This window comes from Penicillium taxi, assembly GCF_028828555.1.
Source record: "Penicillium taxi strain IBT 34144 chromosome Unknown utg000004l_segment0_segment0, whole genome shotgun sequence".
NCBI classification, from domain to species: Eukaryota; Fungi; Ascomycota; class Eurotiomycetes; order Eurotiales; family Aspergillaceae; genus Penicillium; species Penicillium taxi.
In genome coordinates this window covers 2,194,778-2,214,127 of record NW_026643206.1, presented here as the reverse complement: position 1 = coordinate 2,214,127, position 19,350 = coordinate 2,194,778, and the positions used below count along the sequence as shown (strand labels likewise).

Genomic DNA, 19,350 nt, shown 5'->3' with positions numbered 1-19,350 from the left:
TTTTACAGGGAACCTTCATTTTCATTTTTTTTTTTCTTTTTCGCCTTCATTGTGTTTCTTTTTACCACTTGGGGTTTCCGTTTCCTTTCAACAAAGGCTTTCAAAATACAGATTTCGAGCTTGGAGTCAGGATTCAGCGACAAATTACCATATATCTACCCATATCAGCGAGGATTACCCTATGCCATTCACTATCTGCGTTATTGGGAGGCAATGCATTGTGAGGTAGCGAATATGGACTCCACGGAGGTCTCTTCTCTTTCTCAATTATTTAGCATATTTTACGTCAAACTAAAGTTTTTGTTTGTGTTTGATTCCATAAAAAGTAATTATACAAAGTGTTAACCTTGGCGCGTATTGATGACGGGCAACTCCAAAAGAGCTCCCCCGCATTCTTTGCTCCAACTTCATCCCTTCCTCAACCATCCGCTCTTCATGGCGAATCCTCTGGCCTTTACCCCATGGCCAGTCACCATTATAACCACTGTAGTCTACCTGGCCCTGCTCGTTCCTGTGCTGCTGATTCATTTCAACGTCCCAGTCGCGCCTCGAACCAGTCCTAATGGCCTGAATCTCACCGAGGCATGGGCAGATCTCCAGACTCTTACAGGCGGATTTCACCCCTACAATTCACACCGAAACGATGAAGTACGCGACTGGCTTCTCAAGCGAGTCAACTCAATCCATCAATCCGTGAGAATATCCAAGGACGAAAAGGTACCGGATGTCTTCGTTTTCGACGACCTCACCTCAAACCTTACCTCCGTTGACGGTCGCCTCGGCGTATACTTTGAAGGAAACAATATCCTGGTGTACATTCGGGGTGCAGAGGATGTGAAAGAAAATTGGTGGGAGATTGGGCACGTGCCAGCGAACAAGGGAGGTGTTCTTGTTAACGCTCACTTTGATAGCGTATCGACAGGATACGGTGCTACCGATGATGGAGTCGGTGTGGTCACATGCCTTCAATTACTTCGGTATTTCACTACGCCTGGCAATGCACCTAAACGTGGCCTGGTGATACTCTTGAACAATGGAGAGGAAGACTACTTGAACGGCGCTCGCGCGTACAGCCAACACCCCATGTCGGTATTTGCACATACATTCGTGAACCTTGAAGGTGCCGGTGCTGGTGGCCGTGCAACCCTGTTTCGTAGCTCAGATGCGGAGGTTACGCGTGCATACGCGCAAGCGAAGCATCCATTTGGATCGGTGATCAGCGCGAATGGATTTGAGAGTGGACTTGTCAGGAGTCAAACCGACTATGTTGTTTTTGATGGCATGCTGGGGCTGCGTGGGCTGGATATTGCATTCTTTGAGCCTAGAGCTCGGTATCATACCAACCAAGATGATACTAAACATACTAGTATCGACTCGTTGTGGCATATGCTCTCTACTGCTGTCGCGAGCACCGAGGCCCTTGTTTCGGACACCTCTGACGAGTTTGATGGACGGAATCGGGAAGATGGCAAAGTCTCTAGCGGCACAGGCACGAAAGCTTTATGGTTTGATCTCTTTGGAGCGGTCTTCGCCGTGTGTCGTTTGCACACCTTCTTCGCTCTGTCAGTCACTATACTAATTGTGGGACCTGTCACGCTGCTGTTTACAAGTATTGCTCTATCCAAGGCTGATAAGATGTATTTGTTTCGCTCGTGGGCATCCATGGACTATGATGAAAAGGTGCCACTTCGAGGTTTACGAGGTTTCTTCCGGTTTCCATGTTTGTTCATCATCCCCACCGGGACAATTGTTGGACTTGCATTCCTCGTGACCAAAGTCAATCCTTATATTTCACACAGCAGTTCTTATGCTGTCTGGAGTATGATGATTTCCGCCTGGGTCTTTTTGGCATGGTTTGTGTCTCGTGTTGCCGACTTCGCTCGTCCCTCAGCTTTCCACCGAGTCTACACATGGACCTGGATCTTTATCATCACGTGGTCCTTGCTGGTGATTGCTCTTGTGTACGAAAACGAAAGGGGACTAGCTGGCGGATATTTCATGCTCTGGTATTTTACAGGTGTATTCCTGGCTACCTGGATCTCATATCTTGAGCTCTTCGCACTTCCCAAGAAGTCAGAGTACCTGAACTCAATCTCACTCATCCAGGACTCACGGCGCCCCAGCAGCTATGGAAGCCGACTCGCTCTCAATGAGGATGAGGAAGATGCTGATGGCGATGAACCGACGGAGTCCACCTCACTGCTGCGTAGTCAACAACGGACTACATTTGCGAACTATGTCCATGTTGCTAGTAGTCATGTAAGAGATGGAAGTGACGATGAAGAAGAAGACCCAAGAGTGTACCCATACGAACAAGCATGGAGTGGTTCGATGCCCACTTGGACCTGGTCTCTACAATTGATTCTTACAGTCCCAGTTGTTCTCACACTGGTCGCCCCAATCTCTCTTTTGCTGACGAGTGCTCTGAACCAAACGGGTCAGGATGGAAGCTCTCAGCTTTTTGTCTATATTTGCATTGCTAGTCTGACTGTCGTCCTTTTCATGCCAATGTTGCCTTACATTCATCGCTACACCTACCACATTCCGCTCTTCTTGTTCCTCGTGCTGATCGGTACCCTTTTATACAACCTGATCGCCTTCCCATTCTCAGAAAACAATCGTGTGAAGATGTCTTTCTCACAACAGGTCGATCTTGATCGGGGAAACTCTACCGCCTATCTGACTGGCGTGCCTCCCTTCGTGGAAGAGATTGTCCGCGGTCTCCCCAGCGCCCTAGGCAAGACAGAATGCCATGAGTACCTCAATCGCGTGCAATGTGGTTGGGCCGGCCCTGAACCCCAAGTAGTCCCCCACGGCACCTTTATGTCGCCTGGTCCTTCCAAAGACTGGGTTTCCTACAGCATCTCCCATACTCAGAGCTCTTCTCTCCGGTTTGAGATATCCGGCCAAAACACCCGCTCTTGCCGCATCACTGTGGACCGTAATCCCATTAAAAATTTCAGCGTCTTAGGAGGCTCTCTACCCGATAGACGCTTCATCAGTCCCGATTCAGATGGCCTACATGAGATCCGCCTTTGGAGTCGTGACTGGGATAACAAGTGGGCCGTGGATGTCGATCTCGCGGAGCATGGAGTCTCTGACGTGAAAGGTCGCATCTCCTGTATCTGGAGCGACCATAATACCCCTGGTCTCATCCCTGCCCTTGATGAGGCTATCCAGTACGTCCCAGCCTGGGTGGCAGTGACCAAGCTGGCTGACGGCCTTGTAGAGGGCTATCGGGAGTTTCAACTCAAGAAGACTGGCTCGGTGTGGAACCAAGTTTAATACCTGTACACGACAAAACTGTAAGCCTGCAAACGTTTGTCTCTGTTTTATCTAGAATGTTTTCGTTTTTCGGTCTCTTTTCTTTAACCCTCACGACAAGTCATACCTTCTATATCTGTTGTTTATCCATTTTGCCACAGGCGGGGTTGGCACTAACTATTTGAATATGTTATTTTACATTGTTTGCTCAATTTTCATCGATCAAATGTCACAATATTTTTCGGGATTGTTTTTTATACTCACCTCCACGGAACTTGGAACTTCCATGGGGGTAAACGGGGGTTGATAGGAACACGACACTTCTTTACGGGCAATTCTACCTTGGTAGACTTCCTACATTGAAGTAGTTAGTAAGTTATATCCACTTCCGCCTTGTGTCATCCCTGTGGCAGATTGCGGTGAAATTAGATATCGATTGCTAAGCTCCGAACTCCAGATCTATTCCGAACTCCGGATCTATTCCGAAACTTGGGATTCCCGCCTTTCTAGTGTTCTTCCCTTCAAATTGAATCAAGGGCCAATTCTGTTGGTCGTGACCTCTCCGTGATGAAAGATCTTTGGACACAAATCATCTCTCAAATCCTAGGCTGGACATACTTCGTCTTGTGGTCACTGTCCTTTTACCCGCAAGTCCTGCACAACCACCACCGCCGCTCAACTGACGGCTTCTCTATCGACTTTGCACTTTTGAACACGCTTGGATTGACTGCATATACTGTTTTCAATGCCTGCTTTCTGTTTTCGCCGGTTGTGCGCGCCAGCTATAGCCAGCGACATCCACGGAGCCCCGAGCCAACTGTCCAATGGAACGATTTCGTCTATGCCCTCCATGGGACCTTGATCTGTTACTGGATAGGCAGCCACTTCCTCTGCGCCCGGTTCTGGAACTTCCAATCCAACCCGCAACGGGTAAGTACTTCGGCCTTCGTAGTCTTCTGTGGCTGCCTGGCAGTGATAGCCCTAGCCGTTCTGTGCGTTCCTCTGTTTATGTCGTGGGAATGGATTGATGTGGTAAGAGAGCAACACAGTCCGCAAATGATTAACTTGTTGACATGCGCTTACTGAACTACTTGCATAAGGTCTACGTGGTCGGCATGACCAAGGTTTTCCTGACAGCCATCAAATACGCTCCCCAGGTGGTGATGAATTATAGGCAGCAGTCGACGGCGGGGTTTTCCATTGGGGCAGTCTTACTGGATCTGTCGGGCGCAGTGCTGTCGCTGATGCAGCTTGTACTGGACTCCTCACTGCAGGCGGACTGGTCAGGCACCGTGGGCAACATCGCGAAACTCATGTTGGGTAACATCACTGTCCTATTCGATTTCATCTTTATCTTCCAGCACTTTGGTCTGTACCGAAAGCGACCAGCGGGGAAGAATCCAGGACTATCGGAGCATAACCCTCTCCTGGGTAGCAGCCATGGGATATAAATAGGTGGTTGCTAGGTGCACCTGATACTAATATCGATATAGAGATAACATTGACGAATCCAAGTATGGAGAGTTACAATATAATGGGAATACAATATTGGAACTTGCCAATTGTATCACCACAGGACACCATATTCAATGTGTTTATATATTCTCAGGCTATATCTCAACAACATAACTTCAATAAAGTTGGTTCAGTATGAATGAATATTGATATGGCTTCCGAGAACAAAAAAAGAACTTTCAAGCAGATCAAAAGCTTGCATTATTATAATACCACTCATGACCTCGAACATAATAGTAACTAGTTATTCCACAGTATTATATCGTGTACCTAAATGCAGTAAACATGCACTAGCCCGTGAGCAGGCACACCATTGAAGAAAGAGCTATCAAAAAGGGGTTCATAAATTTCTTTAGTGAATTTCAAAGTAACACACCACTAACCATGCGAACGAATCGAGGTCTTACCCAGTATCTAGTAATTGCGAAATGCAATGCGGAAGGCACAAGCCGTGAAAAACATCAGCCCAGCAACTACTGACCACAGAATGACCAGCAAAGGGTCTTTGGCGAGGGGGGACAGTGCCATCCCTAATAGATATCCTAGCCCCGCGGTTCCGATATAACACGCCTGAAGTATTGATTTCATGCTCTTGGGAGCATGGGAGTATGTATACTCGGAGCCTGTCGGCCAACAGAACACTTCGGCTAGGGCGATGATGATGAAGGTGGGGAGCTGCAGCAGCACATGGACGCGGTTCGGGACCTGTCCACCCTCAGATTCCTCGCATACAAGAGGGTATGAATAGCAGGGGCCCGCACGGTAGATCATGTCCTGCACTACGGCCGAGTACGCCATAGCCACTGACATGATAACGAATCCAAGAGTGATGCGGTTCACTATACTGAAAGGAATCTTATGTTTTTGTAAGAACGGATATAGATGTTTCTGAATGATGAATCCGAAAATAACATAGGCCAGCGGGTTAGCTGATTTGATCAGATCGTTAGGAATACCGTGGGTTTCCATTTGCCCGGCCTGAGAGATGGACACTTGGGCGCCTTCGCCCATGCAAATCCAGAATATCGGCCATCCAATGCTATTCTGGTTAGTCGACCCATATGATCCACAAAGCAGATTAGGGGAAGAGCATCACGCACCAGATCTTAAAAGCCGAAAGGGCATCTCGGAGCTCATCAACAAAATCATCGTTCCATGGGACGACTCGATGATACACTTCTAGTTGATTTTGCGGCAGAGCGGCATCGAGCTTGAATCCTCCTTGGGCAGCACACCATAAACAAAAGGCGGCATGAGGTAGCCGAGAGCCTTGGACAGGGGATTGGACTTTGTAAAGAAAGCATTAGACAGACATATTAAAATCGTAGTTCTACGGAATTAACGACAAAAAACCCACCAAATTTTGTTTTCACCATTTGGACGGTAATAGCGCATAAGAATATTGCACCGAGATCCAGCAGATATGCCGACCAAAACCCAATATATTTCTCCATGAGTGTGGTGGCGATGCTTCCTAGGGAGCCGACATTGACCATCCTTGCCAATTCATTAGCTAAAGTCACTCGGTCTTTCCATTATCCACTCAGATACCTACCAGTAGTACAGATTATAGATATACTGGATTGTGACTTCGCGGTCCTCTACGACCCTTTCGCCCTGTTTAGTGACTCTGATACGCATTTCGTGATCGGTGTACTGCTCCGCTAATGTCTGATCAGCTATGGGGTTCACCGTCTATATAGCTGCACTTACCGATGAATGGTTGGATGGAAGATTGTACTCCCCCTAGCCCAACTGCAATGAGGAAAGCCCCGACTCCGAAGCCAGGAGTCGCGATCCCGGCCGCCATTTCGGAAGGAAAAGAGGTCGCGAAAAGGATGGCCGAACCCGCGGCATATATACTAGAGATGAAAAGTGGCAAGGAGTTAGTTCATTAAGCCTATGTAAAGCTAACAACAGCTATAGGTCACCTAGTTTCCTACCCTGTGAATATCTGAAGAGCTTTGTATCGGCCTAGCCATCCATCGACGAGGACAGAGGTTGGCAGTGGGAGGATATTCACTAGCACAGTGAACGCCAGGTTGACCGTAGTCGCCCGAGATTTGCCCAACCCCATTGCGCCTGGGACTAAATCGTTCGGGCTATTCTGAAGATAGTTTTCTAGAGTTGAGTTGCATTAGTGGAGCAATACGCAAGGTTTCTAGGGCGTATACTAACGAAAAAGAGTCTGCGTTCCATAGTAAGAAAATCGCTCAGCCATTCCGATGATCGCCACCAGCCAGACTCTCAGTGGAAGATGTGCTGACACATGGCGCAGTTCTTGAATTTCGTTTTCAGTAGCCAGGTTGCCCTCAGGCGTGTGCATCGAGGCCACTGACGCCGCATGGGCTTCTAACTTTTGAATGGATTCATCCATTGGGAGGTTTTCTCAGAAACCTTGATTTGGGTATTAGGAATTGAAAAAGATAATCATTCGTACTTAATCAGACATCACAATTTATAGCAGTATCGGATAGAAGCTTGATCCAACTCCGGATATGAGTTGATTTCGGAGTTGATTCCGGAGTTCGGAATTGCATGATACCAATATTATTAAACCAGCTTCGGGGCTTTCAGGGGAGCTTTCTTTTTTCTTTCTAGTATTAGAGAAAGAACGGCATCATATCAGAACAGGCATAACGCAACAATGTCGCCCGAGCAATATATTCTGCTCGATGGCACTCGGAATGGTATATTCCCTTCCCAACGAACAATCTGAACCATGTCACCTCTAACCTTTCCCAGTCCAAATGGAGATCGAGGCCATTAGCAATGAGCCACTTCAAGGGGTAGACATACCCAGATGTAGTGTCCTTACAGCTAAAGTTCGGCCTTTGAGACAGGACCTGATCAACAAATATGAAAGTTCTCCCGATCCAGCGATGCTGCAAGTGATGAATGCAGGCTCTGATATACCGGTCATGGTACCCATAGAACCTGGCAAGCTTGATGTCCTCTGCGCGTGTATGAGCGTTTGGAAAGATCAGGAAATCGTCAAGTTTATTATTTCTAATGAAGAGGGGCACATAATTCGGAGTGATATATTCGAGGATCGACTACGGGGTCGCCCGGGGATCCGGGTTGTAGGGCTCGTTCATCCTCGGCAATTTGTCTATCCTCCTCCCTACACTACACGAGCAGGTCTAGGGAAACTCCTGGAATTCGCCGTATGCTGTATTCTGATCGATAGCGGCAGCAAAAGTTCCAAGAACCAGCTTTCCGATCAATTGCAATCGCACCTCACTGAAAGGCTCTCATTTCCTTGGTTGTCACCGACGCCAATTTCTTCGCGCAGGCTTGCTGTAGTCGGTGAAGTCCGCCCGGCGCACCTCTCCTTGCGATTCTTTCAGGCCGCTCAAGCCCTTGGGGTTAAGGTGGTGGCCTTTGGGCCTCGCGGACATTGGTTACAGGATCAAGAATCCCACAACGCCCAAATAAAAGAAGCTTTCATCGAAGTGGATTTGTCCGTAAATCCTGGGCTTCCAGACCGCATTTTAACCGCTATTCAAAGCTACCCTGCTAAAATTGATGGAGTGACTACGGTCACCGAATTTCTGCTCATTCCAGTCGCTCAAGCTGCCGAACGACTAGGTCTCCCTACCTCGCCAACTACGTCATTTATCAAGTCCGTCAACAAGCACAAGACCCGCCTAGAGGACAGCCCAAGCTCCTGCCTTCTGGTTTCTAGCTTGGATACCCTCCAATCACAGTTAGCATCCGGTAATGAAGAGATACTCCCCCCGGGCCCACCGTGGATTGTTAAGCCCTGTAATGGCTGGCATAGTCTTGGAGTCTCCAAGGTGGCCACCAAGGAGGGCTTAGCTGCCGCCGTAGAGAGAGTGGCCAAATATGCCGCTTATTCTAGGGACGAGCCGGAAGAAAAGGAGCCCCAGTGGCAAACCAATGTGTTGATCGAGGAATATTGCGATGGGCCGGAGGTAGACTGCAATTTCGTCTTGTGGGACGGCCAAATCCTCTTCTTCGAAGTGATTGACAACCTTCCGTGTGCTGGTGATGAGGTAGGAGAGGACAGGCAAAGCTCGGGAAATTTCAAGGAAACCCAGCTAGTATTCCCCTCCGCGTTGCCGCCATCAGAATTGGAGACGCTCAAACTCTCTCTGTACACCTCCATTACGCGATTGGGATTTCGCTCCGGAGTCTTTCACGTTGAAGCTCGTGTGCGTGATTCTAGTTGCCGATATCGATCGGTAGAAAAAGATGACTCGTTAGACTTGCGCCCTAGCCTTGAGCCTACGGCGCAAGATCCGACTGTTTTTCTGATTGAGATCAACGCCAGGCCTCCGGGCTATATGGATACATGCGCTAGTTACTTTGCGAATGGGGTTGATCTTTTCGCGCTTCAAATCCTCATCGCACTCGAAGACGAGTCAAGGCTACGAGCCTTGTCACAGCCATACAAGTCTTGTAAGTCTTGTCCTCACGTCGTGATCTCAGCGATCCAAGCAGCCAAGTCCGGGGTCATTGTGTCGGAGGATCCCTGGAAAGACCTATCCCAAAAGGATCCAACCCTGATGTCTCAAGTGGTGCAAAATGTCACGAATTTTGGAAAAGGTGATTTTATCCAGGACCCGCGGTCAGATACCACGCCGTGGCTTTCTGCGTTCATGGCATATTCACTCAAGGATCGAACGAAGGCTTTGGAAATAACTTTACAGGTCAAGGAGAAGTTTGAGTGTGAAATTGACTAGTTAGAAATTAGAATAAATGTAACGGGTTTGCCTTGTATATTTCCGACCATCCAAAGTGATAGCTATTTCTAAAAAAGATAGTTATTTAAATATTTATTTAGATATTTATGGTTAAAAAAATTAGTTACATAAGAATGTTATTACATAATTTTTGTGGTGTCTCTAATTAGTCCAAATTTTGTAGTGTTTCTATCAATTCCGCCAAGGTCAGGGCACATAAAGTATAGAATTTGAAACCAACCTCACATCAAAAAGGAATGAACCCATTTCCCACACGATCAGCCCGGCAAAATGCAGCCTGGCACCGAGCTGGGCTTATATCTGAATTTCCAGACTTAGATCTGGATAAGGACGCGTACCGAATAGCTCCAAAATGCAAAGCTTTTCGCATTCCAAAAGACGATCCGTCTGATCCCAACGCCCCATTTGAAGCAGACCTTGATCTACCGGGAGAATTAAAAGAGCAAGTTCTTGTTTTTAAATATAAGGGGAAAATGCATGCTATCGACCACGTAAGTAATTCGTCAACCTCCAAGCCTCGAACCGAGTTTCAGGAACTCCTTTATATATCAAGCTATGAGCTGGGGCTGTATTTGGATAAGGTGTTGAATATCAGCTAAACAAGTACGCAGCAATGTCCCCACTCATCTTTTCCTTTATCACAGGGCACCCTGTTTGATATTGAAGATTTTGGAATCACACTCAGCACTGGCGTGACCTGTCCTAAGCACGGCTGGTCCTTTGATCTTTTTTCTGGTCAAGCAGATCGTGGCAATTACAAGCTTAAGATTTGGGAGGTGCAGCTTCGTGACTCTTCGTTATGTTCTGGAGAGGGCGCTGAAAGTAGTGAACAGGAGGTGTGGGTTAGGCGGAAACAGCGTATTGGCTGATTGATGTACCTACGTACGATTTACTACCCAGACATGTGCAGGGAATCTGCCAGATATGTAATGTATATGGGTTATGCTATAGCGTCGACACTGCGCGACTTGTGATCGGCCTAGTTGTGGCTGAATGATCGGCGCACTAGGCCTGACTACCCGGGTGTTGCAATAGCTGCTAAAGGGTTGGCGATTGAAAAGCTTCTACGAGGACTGATAATGGCGCATATTGGCACCGGACCTCGAGATGAATGTTGGGAGTATAAGTATATATCACTTGCAATCCCAAGGTTCATTACACCAGCCGGTCTTCTGAGGGAAATAGGAAAAAGGTTGGCCCCTGCAATAGATCCATTCATACTCTTTGACCTTTCAGTCTATCAGCTATCTTTGTATGGGTTCCATATCTGGGAAATTCTAGTGATCCATGCCACCTGCAGGGCTGCATGTGAGTGAAGCAGGATCGTGATCTCGCCTCTAGTTAGACATTGGAAGTCACAGCCGTATTCTGCTAGGTGCATATTTCAACAAATCCCTCTTTCTTTCTCACGACTTGTTCTATGCAAATTGAACGTACTTATCTGCAATTTATCTTGGAAACTATTTAGCGACAACCTATTAATGAATTCCTAAGGTTTGCATTAGACGCTGGCACATGCAGATCTGTGCAGATAGATAGGGTCATAACGCGAAAAGTATCAGCACCATTGGCTATGGACTATGGACTGATGTGGTTGATTCGATATGATAGTGGTTTATTTTCTAGGATGGACACAAATGCCGGAGTTGGTAAAGAGAGATCGTTCAATGGCTTGAGTCTAATGAAACCTTGGAATGCGAAGGAACTAAGTAGTATATCATCCAAGGTTGTCAATGACACAATACATATCGTGAAATCATACTTTTCCTTTTGACAGTCAATGTGATTGATGGGCATTTGGACAAGATGGACAGATTAGATTACAATCAATCTAATCAGATCAAATAAGATGTTCAATCGAAATGTTCAGAGCATTATCTAATGACGATTTGCGCTCTACACTTTAAACCAGCAATCTTGTGAACATCCCGAAGCCGAGATTGTATTTTTTGCGATTCATATCCAATGGATCACTAGTGCATTCCTGTAAGAAGCAAATGTGCACGATTTACACCTATGAAAACATCCAGGGTCTGAAAAACAAAATAGTATAAGAAAAAATGATGAAAGAAAAGAAAAGGGAAAAAAGCGGCTGGCAAAGACATTGTGACAGAAAGGAAAATTCCAACTCCGTTTTTATATCACTTAAACGGCCAGCATCTTCTTGACCTCGGCTACAGCAAGACCAGGGTTAAGACCCTTGGGGCAAGTCCGTGTGCAGTTGAGAATGGTGTGGCAACGGTAGACGCTCATGTTGTTGTCAAGAGCGGCCTTGCGCTCGGCGGTCTTCTGGTCGCGAGAGTCGGCCAACCAACGGTAGGACTGGAGCAGGATGGCGGGGCCAAGGTACTCCTCGCTATTCCACCAATACGAAGGGCAGGAGGTTGAGCAGCAGGCGCAGAGAATACATTCGTACAGACCGTCAAGCTTCTTGCGCTCCTCGGGGCTTTGGCGGTTCTCAAGGCCCTGTTGATCGTTAGTATACAAATCCCGCACAAGGGTTGAGGAAATCCATGAATCACTCACATCAGCAGTAGGGGTATCATTCTGGAGGTAGGGCTTGATGGACTTGTATTGCTTGTAGAAAAGGGTAAGATCGGGAACGAGATCCTTAACGACGTAGGTGTGAGGCAATGGGTAGATGCGAGACTCCGAGGCAGTATCGGTAGGGATGCGGCCTATCTAGAAGATTAGTTACTCTGATATTGGGTTTATGGTGTATCGCATCACTGCGTATGAAATCGGGTGGCGAGAATGGTAGAGCACATACACAAGCAGGCAAGAGTGTTGACACCGTCAATGTTCATGGCACAACTACCGCAGATACCCTCACGGCAAGATCGGCGGAAGGTCAGGGTTGGGTCCATTTCGTTCTTTATCCGGATAAGAGCGTCCAGCATCATGGGACCGGTCTTCTTGAGGTCAAGCTGGTAGCTCTGCATGGTTGGCTTCTCGCTTGGAGTATCCGGGTTCCAACGGTAGATCTTGAAGGTCTTCAATGAGGGGTTCTCAGAGGCAATAGGATCCACGGAAATAGCGGACTCAGCGGTCGCATAGGAGCGAGCGAAAATAGCCGGGCGGAAGAATGGCCGCGACGCAGCGAAGAGTCGCGATGTAGTGCGGAGGGAGGCCATGACGAGTGCGAAAATCGAAAAATTGCCGAGGGAACCGACAATTGGTAGGTAGAACACGGAGAGACGGTGATATTCCTGTGAGGGGAGAGGATCGATTGATTGGAATTCCGAAAGGCCTGGAGATCACCACTACCAAGTTGACGACTGAAGTCAAGGAGTTCGAGTTCGAATTCGAGGTTCAATCTTGGTCACTAACCTCGGGTTTGAGGGTCGGTAATTGCATGACTAAGCCATATAGCACCAATCACATCGGATCTAATTGTCACAGATTCGGGCGGACACGGCGGCTTCGACTCTGGCATTTAAACACTGCCGCTGCTCAATTGACGATCTACAGATCAACCAGATTTATAGAAGGGCGAAATACAAGTATAATCTGATACATATATATCGGATTTTTTTTTTCAACTTGCTCTTCTCTATGCACAGGCTTTTATTCAAGTTGTAGCATCTTCAGGCATCAAGGCACCAACGTTCTCTTTGCCGAGCGGCTTCGGTCCAGTGGACCGGGGTATGGAGTACCCCATACGACAATATTATTTCTCATTCTTAACTACATTTCAAATACTCAAAAGAATCGACTCATGGACCATAGCTCGTATGAGCATGCAGCATAATAATTTGTCTCTTCTTCAAGGTATAGCTGAAACACTCACCAAACAGCGAATCACTAATTAACTAACTACTTGATACTGTCGCATCTACGATGGTAGGAGTTTAACCGATGTGCAGAGGTCGAATACAAAAGAAGGCATATAATTCCTAATTTGGCTTGAATTATGTCCTTCAGCTCCAATGGTCTTGTTACAAAAATACGAGGCTATGGACTCAAAACTGAGTGCGCGTTCTTTATCTATTTTTTATAGACCGAGGCGGTCGCCGCTGACTGACCTCATAGATCTGAAAGTTGAAACAGCATAAAAGATTCCGACGTCTTCTTCGAAAAGCCTTCGAAATGTTTTATCCGATCTTCAAGTACACTCAGGTGAAATGTCTTTCAGCGTTGCTAGGGAAATCAGAATATTATTTCAAATCGTGACATCTACAAGCTTTTTGTACCAAGTGACGCATGCAAAGAAGGGCTTCCTGGTGTTGGTGATTGAGAGAGATCATCCACACTCTCGATATTAACCTCATTTGTCACCTTGATGCCTTCCGATTTTGAGCGTGGTCGACGGTCATCTGGATGATGGGAAGCTTCCGGGGCCGTCATCTCATACTCATTACCGCCAATATTCGACCAATCAATCAACCGCTTATCGTCGCGAGTAGCCGAGCTCAAGGTGTTAGTCACGATCCGGGATTGATGAGTTCGCAGTCTGCCGACAGACTGAGAGCGAGTGCGGCTTTCGGTGTACTCTGTCATGTGATTGAACATGTTTCCAAACGCGGGCTTCAGGGCGGGCACAGAGAGGGCAATGAGCGAGCTGGCAATCTCGGCATTTTCAACACACAACATTTGGTTGTAGGGCCAACTACCATCTGCGGCCCACTGACCTTCGACAACCAGCCAGATGCGGATGGCGGAGACAACGATGACACTGACAAGTTAGACCATGAAGTATTCCGGGCTATTGCAAATGAACTCACAATACACCAGGGAACATGACTATGGAGAGCTTGATCTTCTTCCTCATGCTGATATGAAGCTGTTTGATGAGAATCGCAGGAATAGCGAACATCATCACATCACAGACCAAGGAGATACCTGAGTTGACTGAATACACCAAGCCCCACGACAAACACGTATAGTTTATTGGTTCGGGCTGCCAGGAATAAGGCCAGAGTCCGGTTACTGGTCTGCAGTGGAAAATCAATAGGAATAGCTGCGGAAGGTATGCAGCAAAGAGGAATGGGGCCGCAACCATAATGATCTTGTTTAAGATACTTGAGCGTGATGTGATTCGGAAGTAGAAGGCCAGACCAGAGAGTCGACAAAAGAAAAGGGCCGTTGTGTAGAAAATGTGCGCAACGAAGTCGAGGACTTCAGTCTGACGGACGGTGGACATGGGTAGTACATATTGAATGTATTCGATATGACGACCGCTTCCCATATTAATCAGGACAATGGAGAGAACCACAAATATAATATAAAAAACCTGTTGTCGAGAACGTGTGGTTAGCCTCCATGACCAAGGTTTCCCTTATTCGCGTTCAACCACAGATCTCTAGATATACTCTTCGGACACGAGCGGTTGGATATGACTTGAACTAACCAACATACCAATGTCAAAATGGCCAATGCATCATCGAGTCCGACCTTCTTGACCAGAAAGAATCGCGCATATAGACGTACGATCAGGATCACCCCAGTAAAGCAGATAATGAACAAGATGCCTACGATAGCAGGGTGATCACGCGACTGTGCGAGGTAGGTGAGTGAAACATCACTAGGAATACTCCCTGCCGCCTCGGCCGCGAGAATATCGGCAGGAATTGCCATTGAGGTTCCAAAGCTGTGTAAATTCAATTGAAGGGCATTGGTGCAACAAATTCAAAAAGTCATAATGTGGGAATGACAATGTAGGAAGAAAAGCTATTCTAAAATGCTAGCAACAGCCCTAGGAGTAGATGGTGGCGCTCTGAATATCGCCTTAGAAGCTCTAGAGAACATTTAGAATAACATCAGATCAAAATCTTACCTGCTTACGGGCAAAAAGTAGCGAAAGCGGGTCCTTAATTAGAACTATTTGATCAGCTAATAATATTGATACCGAGGTACGTATTGAGTTCAACATTACTGTCATTTAAAAAGAGAACTGTGCAATAAAAAAGGAAAGCGACGTCAGAAATAGATTAACCACAAGTACCCGAAAGATTAAACGCGTATTGAGATTAGGTTTAATGACGGATACTAATTGTAGATGTTAAGTAGGAATTTTCAGTCCCAGTGAGGTATTTCTCGCTGCACATCAAATCCTTTTTAGCCGAGCCAATATTATTCTATATACGCTAGTTTCATCTTCGAGTCTTTTGGACCATTCAGTGAATCGCAGTGGATCGTAGTGGATCAAGATCGATAGATTATCGCTAAGAACGACACAGTTCCGGACCTACGCGAAAGTATACTATTTACAATTAGGAAGGAGACAAGAACATCAAAAAAATATACATAGAACTATGGAGTGCTTTGGAGATGATTGTGGATCTGCAGGCGGCTCATAACATGCAATTGGCGTTATATTGAAATCCACACCTGGCTTCCGCGTGGACTACCATGTGTTTTTAAGACCGTTCTGGGAATAGCAAAGTCATTCCGCAGCTTCCGATTTTATTTCCATGACATCAAATATGATACTATGGTGGCTCTGGCAGTGAAAAGAGATAACGGAAGACGGAAGACATGTATGGAATATGGGGCAATAGCTGGGAACCTTGCAAGGCTCCCCCAGTGGTTCATGTTTTACGTCGATTCTCTGGATTAGTAACGAATGGACCCATCTAACTATCGAGGAATATGAAAAGCTAAGCTTCCCCCCTGCCAGCTTTCAAAGTGGCGCTTCAAGTTCGATTGCCAGCAAACATGTCGCATCTGCTGAAGACCGTCGTGACCAGCCTGGCTCTAACCAGCGCCGTCATTGCTTCTGAACCAGTTGACACTCTAGTCACTTCGCAAATTTTGGCTGATCCTTATGCCTTTGACTTCCCTCGTCTGGGCGCTGCCGGAGATTTGTTGTTTCCTATGCGTAAATGCCACGGCTTCAAGTTGGAGGAAGCAACTGTTGATGAGATCCAGCATCAGTTGACCAGTGGTAGCCTCACTAGTGTTGAGCTGTTGGAATGCTACCTCGATCGTATTCACCAGACACAACCATATCTCAAGTGAGTGTTATTATTATGTGAAAAGCTGATTTTATGATTATCTTAATGCTGACTGGTTTATTAGTGCCATCCTGCAACACAATCCGGATGCTTTCTCTATTGCACAGAAGCTGGATCATGAGCGTGCTCAGGGTAGGGTTCGTGGTCCTCTCCATGGAATTCCTTTCATCGTGAAAGACAATATTGCCTCCAAGGATCGCATGGAAACTACTGCTGGCTGCTGGGCTTTGCTTGGTAGTGTTGTGCCTCGTGATTCCTTTGTTGTCCATGGTATGCGCAAGGCCGGTGCTCTGCTCCTAGGAAAGGGTGCTCTGAGCGAATGGGCTGATATGCGCTCCAACAACTACTCCGAAGGTTTCTCTGCCCGTGGCGGACAGTGCCGCAGCGCCTACAACTTCACTGTGAACCCCGGCGGTAGCAGCACCGGTCCCGGTGTTGCCGTGGGTGCCAATTTGATTCCTATTGCTCTCGGCACCGAGACTGACGGAAGTGGTACGTGGAAACGATTCTTTGATCTGTCAAAAAATAAAAAATAAAAAATAAAAAAGAAACTAACACAATTGCCAGTCATCAACCCTGCTCAGCGCAATGCTATTGTTGGAATCAAGCCCACTGTCGGTTTGACTTCTCGCGACGGTGTTATTCCCGAGTCTCTCCACCAAGATACCGTCGGTACTTTTGGAAAGACCGTTCGTGATGCCGTTTATGCTCTAGATGCAATCTACGGAATCGACCCCCGTGACAACTACACCCTCGCCCAGAAGGATCTGACTCCCTCAGGTGGCTACACCCAGTTCTTGTCTAACAAGTCTGCCCTCAAAGGCGCCGTGTTTGGTCTGCCCTGGGAGTCTTTCTGGGCTTTGGCCGATGCCGAACAGCTCGCTCAGCTCCAAGAGCTTCTCACTCTGATTGAATCTGCCGGTGCCACCATCATCAACGGCACTGAGCTGCCCCACTACAAGGACATCGTCTCGCCCGACGGCTGGAACTGGGATTACGGAACTTCTCGTGGCTTTCCCAATGAGAGCGAATACTCCTATGTCAAGGTTGACTTCTACAACAACCTGCGTGACTACCTTGCCGAGCTAAACAATACCGATATCAAATCGGTCGAGGACCTTGTTCAGAACAACATTGACAATTACGGCTCAGAGGGTGGTTATCCAAGCATCCACCCTGCCTTTGGCTCTGGTCAGGATGGCCTCATTGCCTCGATGGAAAGCAAGGGTGTCATGAACGAAACCTACTGGTCCGCCCTAGAGTACTGCCAGCGCACCACTCGCGAGGAGGGTATTGACGCTGCTCTGAAATATGGAAACAGCACTCTGAGTGGCCTTCTTGTTCCTCCCGATGTTGCCCAGAGCATTCAAATCGCCGCGCAGGCTGGATACCCTGTTATCACCGTCCCTGCTGGTACAAGCAGCGTGTCTGGCATGCCGTTCGGCCTTGCTATCATGAACACTGCCTTCTCCGAGCCCACTCTGATCAAGTACGCTAGTGCCATTGAGGACCTTCAGAAGACCTCTGGCACTAAGTATCAGCGTACTCTTCCGGAGTGGCGCGGCTACTTGGAGCGAAACTTGCCAGTTATCTAATTCTAAAGAGGTACGGGTTTACGTGAAAGGGCGTATGGAGCACTAATTGAGTCACTAATCTCCACCTCCTTGTCCATCTGCGTCATATCATTTACAAATACTTCCTTTAAATCAGTTAGATGAATAGTGACTTTTTTAGATATCTGTGTTAACATATTACCTAACTTGAAAGTCACTGCTGAATTTTATAATGTAACATCTTTTTTCAATGGATCTGAACTATGCTAATGGATGCCGGGCGATGGATGAAGATTGATAAAGAATGAAGATTTTCACCTCACGGTGCTCTGACGGGGATATTGTTCATTCCTTACTATACACATGTCACTGAATACTACCATCCACCATGAGTACGACTACCTTTTTTGCTCTAGGTTTGTGGGATCCTATCTTCAAAATTTTGATATTAATAACCAGGGGAAGCGGAAAAGTCTTTATAATCGTCAGATAAAGAAGTGTTCTTTTCAATGCGATGATTGGGACGAAGATTTGGGCGAATTTACTACACTTCTTTCCGATTGGAATCAGCAGCCGAATCAACCTCTCAATCATGATTCATGACTTAGAGTTTGATATTGATACTCTACCTACTGAGTTTGGCTCGGGGTTTGATCAAGAATAATAAGATTGGCTATGTATGGTCTTTTGTATCTAATCTAGAATGTAGTGGGATTTCGGTTCCGATACATATCAACCAGGTAAGCGGAATATTAAAGCCGTCAATCCCAGCTGATACTGTAAACGCTCCATCCCGCTATTTTCGTCCTATATAGTCGATCGCTAATTAGGGTTGCGATTTCAGTTTATTAATCCGATAGAGAAGCGGCTTAATGGTGTCAGGAAAGTAGAAGCCTATAATCTACTATGTATTATCCATCTATAGACCTTATATATCAATGTGTAAATTAAGGGTCTTGCCTAACGCTAATAGATTGCCTACTTTAAAGTTACCACGGCGGGCATGGTACCTTCTACTCTGAAGATCTATCTCACTTTGAAGTATTTGATTCAAGTGAGAGGATCATCACTACATCGCTAATTCTTTGAGTTCGTCTCATGCCAAGTATAGTAGACCTTGTGCCTTGACACTTCGTTTTCTTCAGGATGCTCCCTAACCTAGCGCGAAATCTTAGCAGGGGCATAGGTAAAGATGAAGGAATCAATAAGGTCATATATGACTTGCGGAACTTGAAGATCTTTATGAGACGTGTGCTAATGATGTTGGATGGAAAGGCGAGGGTTCGGTCAAGCAAGGGTGGCTATATACTGAACTTACTTCCACAAAGAAAT

At 46.7% G+C, this 19,350-nt stretch overlaps 8 protein-coding genes across 8 annotated transcripts; 5 read left to right on the top strand and 3 right to left on the bottom strand.

The window, feature by feature from the left end:
- Positions 1-435: 435 nt before the first annotated feature.
- N7495_005736 (M28 family metallopeptidase) lies at positions 436-3,285 on the top strand (the record flags this gene model as incomplete). Its single annotated transcript, XM_057208387.1, has 1 exon — positions 436-3,285. The coding sequence occupies one exon, from the start codon at positions 436-438 to the stop codon at positions 3,283-3,285; it is 2,850 nt and encodes a 949-aa protein (XP_057062161.1).
- Positions 3,286-3,774: 489 nt separating this feature from the next.
- N7495_005735 (putative L-cystine transporter) lies at positions 3,775-4,715 on the top strand (the record flags this gene model as incomplete). Its single annotated transcript, XM_057208386.1, has 2 exons — positions 3,775-4,296; positions 4,365-4,715. Coding segments are annotated over 2 exons (873 nt in total), but the record flags the coding sequence as incomplete, so codon positions are not given.
- Positions 4,716-5,193: 478 nt separating this feature from the next.
- On the bottom strand, positions 5,194-7,156 carry N7495_005734 (uncharacterized protein; the record flags this gene model as incomplete). Its single annotated transcript, XM_057208385.1, has 7 exons — positions 5,194-5,818; positions 5,880-6,066; positions 6,137-6,276; positions 6,335-6,443; positions 6,493-6,641; positions 6,723-6,900; positions 6,958-7,156. 7 exons carry the CDS (start codon positions 7,154-7,156, stop codon positions 5,194-5,196), a joined length of 1,587 nt encoding a protein of 528 aa, XP_057062159.1.
- Positions 7,157-7,426: 270 nt separating this feature from the next.
- N7495_005733 (uncharacterized protein) lies at positions 7,427-9,488 on the top strand (the record flags this gene model as incomplete). Its single annotated transcript, XM_057208384.1, has 3 exons — positions 7,427-7,469; positions 7,525-7,568; positions 7,623-9,488. 3 exons carry the CDS (start codon positions 7,427-7,429, stop codon positions 9,486-9,488), a joined length of 1,953 nt encoding a protein of 650 aa, XP_057062158.1.
- A 494-nt stretch (positions 9,489-9,982) lies between these two features.
- Positions 9,983-10,378, top strand: N7495_005732 (Rieske (2Fe-2S) protein; the record flags this gene model as incomplete). Its single annotated transcript, XM_057208383.1, has 2 exons — positions 9,983-10,000; positions 10,154-10,378. 2 exons carry the CDS (start codon positions 9,983-9,985, stop codon positions 10,376-10,378), a joined length of 243 nt encoding a protein of 80 aa, XP_057062157.1.
- A 1,276-nt stretch (positions 10,379-11,654) lies between these two features.
- Positions 11,655-12,643, bottom strand: sdh2 (succinate dehydrogenase iron-sulfur protein subunit SDH2; the record flags this gene model as incomplete). Its single annotated transcript, XM_057208382.1, has 3 exons — positions 11,655-11,975; positions 12,036-12,187; positions 12,280-12,643. 3 exons carry the CDS (start codon positions 12,641-12,643, stop codon positions 11,655-11,657), a joined length of 837 nt encoding a protein of 278 aa, XP_057062156.1.
- Positions 12,644-13,685: 1,042 nt separating this feature from the next.
- N7495_005730 (uncharacterized protein) lies at positions 13,686-15,086 on the bottom strand (the record flags this gene model as incomplete). The annotated part of the gene is made up of 3 exons (XM_057208381.1): positions 13,686-14,184; positions 14,234-14,742; positions 14,868-15,086. 3 exons carry the CDS (start codon positions 15,084-15,086, stop codon positions 13,686-13,688), a joined length of 1,227 nt encoding a protein of 408 aa, XP_057062155.1.
- A 1,080-nt stretch (positions 15,087-16,166) lies between these two features.
- On the top strand, positions 16,167-18,060 carry N7495_005729 (putative amidase; the record flags this gene model as incomplete). Its single annotated transcript, XM_057208380.1, has 3 exons — positions 16,167-16,465; positions 16,530-16,957; positions 17,033-18,060. The coding sequence occupies 3 exons, from the start codon at positions 16,167-16,169 to the stop codon at positions 18,058-18,060; spliced, it is 1,755 nt and encodes a 584-aa protein (XP_057062154.1).
- Positions 18,061-19,350: the final 1,290 nt, after the last annotated feature.